Raw genomic sequence first — 9,978 nt, forward strand, 5'->3', positions numbered from 1 at the left:
AAGCTCTTCTACAGATACGAGGCAAGCGGACAACTGCAGGTCGTGGAGCTGAGGGTCCACCAACTACGGTTCTGCGGAAGACTGCGGGAAACTGGGAGAGCAAGAGACTAAGATAGCACAAAGAAATAATCACAGGAAATTCTAGAAGGAGCTCAGAGCTGGAGCTTCTGCACTGGGCAGTAACTTAAAGCACTGCCAACATTAGAGACTGAGCTGCCCCCTTTTGAAAGAAGAAGCTGCCAGAGATTGGCTGAGCATTCCACAGAGTCCCTTCCATTGGCCACAGAGAATTGGTCTTCAACATGGCGGCCCCCAGTGCTGCAGGCACACAAGATCGCGCCTATTCATCCGCCTGACTCCTGCCCCCCCCCCTGCACCAGCCACCACCGCAAGGCCCCTACCGCATCCCACCGCAGCCACGCAGCACTGCCTGCAGCCGGACAGGCAGGCCCCGGACCCCAGCTCCAGAGGTAAGCCACCGGCTCCTGACACAGATTCATCCACATTCAGCAAAGTTGATCGGACAACTCTTCATAGTACAGATGGGCAATGACCTAAAACATACTGGGAAAGTAACTCTGGAGTTTTTTAAGCAAAGAAGTGGAATATTCTGCAGTGGACAAGTGAATAGCCTGATCTCAACCCGATCTAGCATGCACTTCTCCAGTATAATTTGCCGGCGCACGGGACGCTGGCAGTCAGAACACTGACGCCGGCATCCCAATAGTTGCTATCCCAACAGGGGGGAGGTAAGAGTGTTCCCCCCTGTCTCCTACCCTACCCCTATCCCTTTCTTCCTGCAGCCTAACCCTAACCTTCCGCATTGATGCCTGACCCTAACCTCCCCCAGTAGTGCCTAAACCTAATCACCCCTGCCCTGCAGCCCAACCCTCCCCCTTAGTGCCTAAACCTAACCTCCCCCCGGTGGTGCCTATCCCTAACCCACCCTTCCCGCAGCCTACCCCTAACCCCCCCACCACCAACAACACAGCCTAACCATAACCCGCTCGCTATACTTCCAATCAGGATGCCGGCTGTCAGGATTCTGGCATCAATCTCCTGATCCAGACGGGATTCCAGCGTCGACATTCTGTCTGCATGGATCCCGACAGCCGACATCTTGACTACATTCCAGCTGCAGTAAAGGACTGGAAAAGGATAAGAAAGGAGGAAACCAAGCATTTGGTGATGTTCCTGGGTTCCTGACATCAGGCAGTCATTGCCTACAAAGTGTCAGGAATCTGCATTCTCCGTCTCATCACTACTGTGGAACTACAGGTTCCAGCAGTTCAGTTCTGTTCCAGTTCCAGTTTTCAGTCTACTGCAGCCTGGAGTACACAGTGCTTCAGCTAACTCACAGCTGTTCTGAACACCCAATCCAGCAGGGTGTGTTTTCACAGAGATGCAACATCCAATCATCACAGACCAAGGGGTATAAACTCTAGTTTCTGGCTCAGTCTCATCGCCTTGGACAACATGTCACATTCTGTGAACAGGCGGCTCCTGTATGGATGGTGATATTATACAACTTTCCTGCCTGAACGACCGGCTTGCCTGGTCTGGGGCAGGGGCCTTTTGGGGTCTTCCCCTTGCGGGGAGCCCCTGGCTTTGAGTGGTGATCGCACACCGGTGCACACTTCTGCATTAGTACCTTGGGTACATCTTCCCTGATTGGAAATGTCTGGCGTAAAGAATACTATTCGTTTGGAGTTGGAAAAGGATTCATCGCAGAATGATCTGAAATTTGTCTTCCATGAGATACTGGAGAAGCTAGGGAAAGTGACTCTGAGTGACCTTTATTGTATTCAAGACTTCCCTAAACAAGGTATTTATGACGTGACATTTCATTCAAATGGCTTCTGCCTCAATGTGTATGAGGTTTTGAGGGGCAAGGAACATGAGCCTGCAATGAGGTTGGTGAGAATGAAACCTCTTTTTGCCCTTGAAGAAATTTCAATTACTGTTCATGTTTATAACCCATACACAGAGGTGAGCTTGTTAAAAGCCTTCCTACTGCAATCCTGTTCTAATGTGCGGGGTGGAGTAAAACAAAAAAATGCCCTAGGAATTTTCAATGGCAAAATACGGTTCTGGGTGAGACTAAAACCTGACCCAGATAATGTGGGTGGTACTAAGCATCCCCCTGCTAGTTTCTGCATTGGTGGTAATAGGGGATTCTTGTACTATTTTGGACAGCCAAGCTTCTGCAGACTGTGCTTTATGTATGGACACACTAAGGAGGAATGTTCCACAGGCAAAGTTTGTAGGAATTGCAAGCAAAAAGATCATGAGGCTGGCAATTGCCCAATGGCAAAAAGCTGTGATATCTGTGGAGAGGTAGGACACAGTGTCCGAAACTGTCCTGCTGCTAAAGTCAGTATGCGAAGGCAAATGTTTAAAGAGCTTGATGCTGAGATGAGAGCAAAAAACTTTGCAGATCGTGGGGTTAATATACAACAGTCTGTGCCTGGTGGGAATTCCACTAGTGAAGAGCAGGCTAGGTCCGGACCCAGTGCTGATAACGAGGAACAGCTTGTTCGGTCTGATGAGCCTGCATGTGTGGCTGCAGATGAGGGACAGCAAGAGGAGTTTGCTGATGTAATGGAGGATGTGGTGGAAGCATCAAGTGACTGTGTGGAGAGTCCAGCTCTTAGTCTGGTAATAGATGACTGTCAGAGTCCGGTACCATCGGTGGACTCTACTAGAGTGGAGGAGTTCAGCAGTGGGCCTGAGGAGTCTGGCTCAGTGGCTAGGAAAGCTGAACAACAGGTGCGCAGAGCTAAGAAGCCACGAATGGAGAATACAACAGGACATAATACTGAAGGTATAGAAGATGTGTCCTCTGCTGAGGAGGATGGCGATAGATCACAAGAGGCATCGGCTTATTTTTTAGATGGGGGAAATGTTATCCCAAATGTAAAGAAGTGTGCCTCTTACAAGGGGCCGCAAGGTATAGGGTGAGGAGGACTGCAAAGCTGTTGAGGAAGAACTGCTTTAGATCTCGGCTAAAGAGATGGTGGTCAAAAATAGCTATTTTTTGTGCTGTACCTTGGGCTGCTTAATTAGTTCCCTGATGTTTTTTAGGGTGAACTTCTGTTTACGTGCTGTGATGCTAACAGTGCATAGTGGATGTCTAATGTTTTTGTTTTACAAAGTTTATTATTATTATTTTTGTTGTCTGTTTGTTTTATTTTGTTTCAAATGTTTAATTTAAAAATATTCTCGCTGAATGTGAGATTAATCACAAGTAAAGCCAGAAGATCGGCAGTATTAGAATATGTGGCAGCAAGAAATGCTGATATTATATGTTTGCAGGAATGTGGATTGTCTCATATACCGGAAAAAGAGGAATGGGGCTATGGGGAGGCTATATGGTCTGGTTCTAGCTGTAACAGGAATGCAGGGGTGGGTATTTTGTTTAAAAATAAAGAAATTAATATAGAAAGTTATTTGGTGATAGAAGAGGGGAGAGCTATCTCTGTAAGTGCTAAATATAGAGGCTGGAGATTTAGGGTGTTTTGTGTTTATGCTCCAGCAGAGAAGAAAGAGAGGAAATGTTTTTTTGAAAAATTAAAGTTTTTTTTGTCTGGAAGAATTCCTACATTGCTTGTAGGTGATATGAATTGTATTCTAGAGAAGGAAGGTAGGAGTGGGAGAGGGGAGGTAGTTGTTGATATTACTGGGAAAATCCTGAAGGATATTATTCTGGATTTTGGTTTTGTTGATATTGCAGAGACAAGTATGGGTAAGCCTGTCCCAAATACCTTTTTTGCGGACAGAGGAGGGGTAATGTCTCGTATAGACTATTTACTATGTTCTAAAGATGTGATGGTTGGAGAGTTTGTACAGGAGAAAGTGCCTTTTACAGATCATGTTTCTTTATGTTGCAATGTTTGTTGTGAGTCTAGTACAATATATGGGAAAGGATTGTGGAGACTAAATGTTAAGCTTTTAGAAGATGAGGTGTTATTCAAAGATTTCTGTAAGAAATATAGTTTCTGGCAAAGTAGGAAAAATGAGTTTGTCAATATATTGGAATGGTGGGACTGGGTTAAGGAAAGGGTTAAGAAGTTCTATCAGAGAGCAGGATATAGAAAAGCTGTGAGAGAGAGGAATAAGTATCAGCTGTGGAATAGCAGGCTTAGTTTTCTTTATAAATTAAGAGAGGAAGGTGTGGATGTGAATGATGATATTATTAAAGCAAGATCTGAGGTTAGTAAATGTTTGAATAATAGAGGTAAAGAAATTATTTTTAGGTCTAGGGTGGAGGTATTAGAGGAAAATGAAAGATGTACAAGGTTTTTTTTCAAAAAAAGCTTGAAAAATAAGCATGTGATAAAGTATGTGTTAGATAAAGATGGAGAGGAAGTGAGTGGTGAAAGAATGATGGATGTGATTACAGAATTTTATGAAAAGTTGTATGATAGGAAGGAAGTAGATAGTGATATGGAAGAAGAAGTATTGTGTGGTTTGTCTGAGAGAGTGTATGAGGGAAATTTGCCGGTTTTGATGGATAAGGTAACAGGTGATGAAGTGAAAAGAGCTGTGGATAGTGCTAAAAGGAATAAAACTCCAGGTATGGATGGGTTGCCGATTGAGTTTTATAGTTGTTTTTGGGATGTCATAGGGAAGGATGTGTGTGATTTGTGTGCTTTTATGTTTGGAAATGCAAGATTATGTGATAGTATGAAAGAAGGTATTGTGGTGTTAGTGCATAAAAAAGGTGATAGGGGTTTGTTAGAAAATTGGAGACCTATTACGCTTTTAAATTCAGATTATAAAATTCTGGCAAAAATATTGGCAAATAGGATGCGGGATGTGGTGGATCAGGTGGTGGGTGATGATCAAGTGTGTGGTGTGCCTGGTAGAAGGATAACAGATAATCTGATTTTGCTGAGAGATGTGTTGGGTGACTGCAGAGAAAGGAAGAGAGTATGTATGTTATTAGCTTTAGATTTTGAAAAAGCGTATGACCGCGTGTCTCACAATTTTATGTTTAAAGTATTGGTACGTATGGGGTTCCCGGTGGAATTTGTAAGATGTGTGAGAGGGTTATATGATTCTGTTGTGAGTAAGTTTTTGGTGAATGGGAATATAAGTAAGAATGTAGTGATTAGGTCAGGAGTACGACAAGGATGTCCATTGTCAGCTATTTTGTTTATTTGTGTTATTGAACCATTATTACAGATGATTAGGAGAGATAAAGTTGTAGGGGGGGTGTTGGTACCAGGTAGTGGAGGTAGGATGGTGAAAGTATTGGGGTATATGGATGATGTTGCGGTTGTGAGTAAGAGTGTTGCAGAATTGAGAAGAGTTAAATTACTGGTTAGTTTCTTTTGCAGTGCTTCTGCATTTAAAGTTAATTGGTGTAAAACAAAATTGAAGTGCTTTGGGGATGAAAGTTGCAGTGTGGAAGGGATTATGAGCGTGAGTGAAGGGATTAAAATATTAGGTGTGGTGTTTGAGGATGATTTGAAAGGGAGTGTGAGTTGGGAAGAATGTAGTAAGAGGGTACAGAAGAAGGTGGATTTTTGGAAGATGAGACAGATGACAGTGTTTGGGAAAGTGTTGGTGATTAAAAGTGTGGTGTTACCTATTTTATTGTTTCTGGCATGTGTTTTTCCTCCGTCTGTGCTGGAGATCAAGAAAATAAACAGAGTTCTTTTCATGTTTGTTTGGGGTGGGAAGATGGAACGTTTGAAACGTGAAGTGTTGATAAAGGCAAGAGAGAATGGTGGGTTGGATTTCCCTGATATTGAAATCTTTTTGTATGTTAATTATATTCGTGTTATAGTAGAGTTAATAGGGAAGGGGAGTAAAACTGCCTGTATGGTGAGATATATGGCTGGGTGGACTTGGTATGGTTTAGGGTGGATCAAAAGGGATCTGAAGGTACCTGTGGCGTTTAGCAGTCCGTGGTGGTACAATGTAATTGAAGTTTTCATTAAAAAGAAAGATCTTTTGAATATTTCTTTAAGTGGGTTTAAAGACAGAAGGTTATGAAAGTTATAAAAGATAGAGAGATAGTTTGTAATATCAATTATATGCGCTCAAGTGAAGCTGTGATTATATGGAAGAGGCTATGTTCGTATGGCATGTCAAATACACAAAAGGAGATTGTATGGTTGTGTATACATGAGGGGTTGCCAGTGAGAGTGTTTATGAAAAAAAGAGACTTGGTAGCTTCAGATGTCTGTCCGAGAGACAATTGTTATAATACTGAAACAGTGATGCATGTAATGTGGAATTGTGGTTTTGCAAATGATGTATGGAAGTGTTTGGGAGGCTTGTGTAGAGAGATTACTGGTGTTAGGTATATTGGATGGAAGGTGGCATTATTTGGTATGGGAGCATGTGATAGAGGAAAAGAGAGACTTTTGTGGTTGATCATGAGCTGTGTGATGGAAGTTTTGTGGAATGCAAGGAATCTGTGTGTGTTTAGGAGTGAGTGCTGGTCTGTGAATGAGTGTGTTAGAATGGTATTGGGTAAGTTATATGTCTATTATCTGAGAGATAGGAAAGGAAGAAAAGAGCTTGATGCTGAGGGAGTTTGGAAAGTTAAGAAATGGAGGCATGTGGTTAGATATGTTAACGAAGATTGATAGCCTAATATTGTGGGTATGTGTTAAGTTGTATATTGTTTTTTGATTATGAACAGGTGTTTTTTTTTAATAATAATAATTGTTGTTTTTCAAAAAAATTCATGCTGATAATTTGTTTACTGTCTAAATCTGTATTGTAGATGACTATGTTTACTAACCTAAATGGTTTAATAAAAAAAAAAAAAAAGTCTCCTGTTTGCAGTCCTCTGTCTGCAGAGATACCCCTGTGTATTGGACCTGTGGAACTACAGGTCCCAGCAGTTCCAGTTCCAGTTTCCAGTTCCTGGTTCCAGTCTTCAATCCTTTGTTTCCAGCAGTCTCCTATTTCTGGCATCTCCAAGTTGTTTCCCTGTTCCAATGTTCCTGTGGAACTACAAGTACCAGCAACCACTCCAGCTCTCCTGCGAGTCACATTCAGTGTGCAAGTTCCTGTTTCCAATGGTTTCCTTGTTGTCATTCTTCAGTCTTCAGTTTGCTATGAACTCCAGCCACAGTTTGCCACAACAACTTGCAGTAAGAGACTTTCTTCAGGTGTTCTTCCATTACTCAGCCTGTGCACCTGATTACCAGCATCAAGCATTGTGCATTGCATTCAGCACTTAACAATTTGCTGTGTTAGAACGGTCTCCTGCTAGGGCCTTGCTTGGCTTAAAGACGTATGCTTCTACAGAGACTGTGTGCTTTGATTGCTATTCGTTATATACCGGAGTTTTGTTTGCTGCATCTGATTTCAGTATTGCCTTATCATTTATATCAAGTTTCAAGTTCATCTTCATTGTTCATGTGTTACCAGTGACTTTTGCAACATTCATTTAATCGGACTAAGTCATCATTCATTATTCCTGTCATCCGTTATATCAGTTGTTCAGTTGCTGTGTTATCCCTGTGTGATAATAAATATCAAGCGCTCATGCGCAGGACTTTCCTTCAGTCTCCCCGTTTCCTCTATCACACCTACACTGACCCACTAGTGCCCCCTCCGGGGACAGACTAAATCAGAATCCTGACACAAACGACTCTTAACAGTTACGATTATGTTAATTTGTCCTATTACATTTAAGCCCTGAAAATAAGGGACTATTTATAAAAGTGTAATTCCTAAACGTTTCATACACTTTCTTTTTAACTCCTAAATTTAAGTGGAAAGTCTGCTGTTCAATTGCATCTCCATTGTCTAATCTTAAATCCATTGTGGTGGCGTACAGAGCCCAAATTATGAAAATTGTGTCAGTGTCCAATATATATGGACCTAAGTGTGTGTGTGTGTGTGTGTGTGTATATACTGTATATATACACGGTCGAGTCACATTATTATGACCACCTCCTACATTTGACGTTGGTAGTATGTAGCCCATGAAGTACATCAGGTGTAATGCGCTGGCTTTGTGGGTATATAAGGTGTGTGATAGGCCGTCTGCACACACATCACTCGTTCCTGTCATGGGTAAAAGGGGCAATTTATCCAAGTTGTAAAAAGGGATGATTATCGACTTATGGGCAAAGGGTGGCAGTATGGATGAAACAGCGCAGTATGTGAACTGCGTACATGCTGCAGTGGTGAAGGTGTACCGTGACTGGACAAATAGCACCATTGTAAATAACTAACGTGGAAACTGCGGAGCACCATGTGCCATTGATATGAGAGGTGAACATCCACTACGAAGGTGCGTGAGGGCCAACCGACGTGCTACAGTGGCAGCTCACCATCAAAATGAACCAGACGTCGGTCTAAAATGACAGTTCAGTTTTGAAAATAAATTATATATATATATATATATATATATAATCTCGAAACAAACGGCGGCACTCAGGAGACGATGAAGTAGTGAAACAGAACGGTGCTTTATCTACGTTTCGGGGTACATGGCCCCGTCATCAGGACACACACTGTGTGTGTCCTGATGACGGGGCCATGTACCCCGAAACGTAGATAAAGCACCGTTCTGTTTCACTACTTCAACGTCTCCTGAGTGCCGCCGTTTGTTTCGTCTTTGCATATGCACGGACCGCACCGGAGCAACTTTACAGGTTATTATCACATGTGGGAGTGCCGGACATCATTATATTATTTTATAATATATATATATATATATATATATATATATATATATTTATTCTGAGGTACATTATTAAGGATATTAATAAATGACTTACCTGCTCAACCCAGACATTTGTAGTCAGAGTTTCATCTGCTTCTTTCTGCAATAAAAATACAATATAGATTATTATTATTATGATTATTATTAATTATAATAATGGGGTGATGTACACATAAAAAAGTACTAAATAAATGAGTGATTTGTAATCAGAAATTAAATCAATATTTCTTTGTGATTGTCTGTTTGAGGGAAAGTATCTAGATAACAGATTAGGGGGTCAATCCTAATAGCTGTGAGCTACCTTATGTAAGCCATGCTCGTACTTTTTTTGAGGGGTGCTTGCCTAATCGTGGGAGTACCATGCCCCCTTAGAAAAAAATGTGAAAAAAATATTTGATGCAGCACTGCGTTCCTAAAAGTGGGGTGCCGTGAGTAGCATGGCAGTGCCAGGGACGTGCAGTCAGGGGAGGCAGTGCCTCCCCTGTCCTTAATTATTAAAATACAAAGAAGATACTTATGACACAGATTCTGTGTCATAAGTATCTGCTTTATCCTTTCTATTGTTTCAATTATGTAAAAAAAAAAAAAAAGATTTTACAGGTGTTCGGCGGCACCGCTCTTGGTGCCTCCTGCTGTCTATAAGTAAGAAAGTAAGAACCGGAATGGGGGGGGGGGGGGGGCAAACATCGGGCTGTAGAAGTCCATTATAAAAACCCCTATAAGCGGCACTAGTATGAGTGCATCTGTGACAGGGGCGTGCTTTCAGCCCATATGAAAGCACCCCCCTGTCACTAACACTGATGTGATTGGGCACCAAACCACCCCCAATTCCTGGGCTGGCTGTGTATGACTCTAGACATCCTTCCACTGCCCCCCGAGCTTACCAGCGGCGGCCGATAATCCCCCCTCCCCGCTGCACTCCCCCCGACGGCGTTTAAAGCCGCCGAGGCCGTATCACATGCAAAGAGATCAGCGGAGGTCCTGCACCCCCTCCCAGGCATCCACGCACAGACAGCGCCAGTGCTCCGGGGAACTGCGGGGAGAACACCTCTGCTGCTGGACTCCAATGGTAAGGGGGGGGAGAAGACCTCTGCTGTGGGACTCCGGTGAGGGGGTGTGGGGGGGGGGGGGGGGAGATGACCTCTGCTGCGGGACTCCGGTAGAGGGGGGGAGGGGGGAAGATGACCTCTGCTGCAGGACTCAGGTGGTGGGGTGAGGGGGAGTCCGCTGCTGTGGGTCTTTGGTGTGGGGTGGGGGGTGGGAGTCCGCTGCTGTTT

The 9,978-nt window shown here is 43.2% G+C and overlaps 1 protein-coding gene across 2 annotated transcripts in view; it reads right to left on the reverse strand.

The window, feature by feature from the left end:
• The window catches only part of CHRND (cholinergic receptor nicotinic delta subunit), a 63,589-nt gene that overhangs the window by 44,076 nt on the left and 9,535 nt on the right, over window positions 1–9,978 (reverse strand). For both annotated transcript variants that reach the window (XM_063916539.1, XM_063916538.1), the window contains exon 3: window positions 8,757–8,801. In XM_063916539.1, the coding sequence (XP_063772609.1) occupies window positions 8,757–8,773 (17 nt within the window). In that variant the 5' untranslated portion in view covers window positions 8,774–8,801. The remainder of the gene's footprint in view (window positions 1–8,756; window positions 8,802–9,978) is intronic.

This window comes from Pseudophryne corroboree, chromosome 4, assembly GCF_028390025.1.
Source record: "Pseudophryne corroboree isolate aPseCor3 chromosome 4, aPseCor3.hap2, whole genome shotgun sequence".
In the NCBI taxonomy this organism is placed as follows: Eukaryota; Metazoa; Chordata; class Amphibia; order Anura; family Myobatrachidae; genus Pseudophryne; species Pseudophryne corroboree.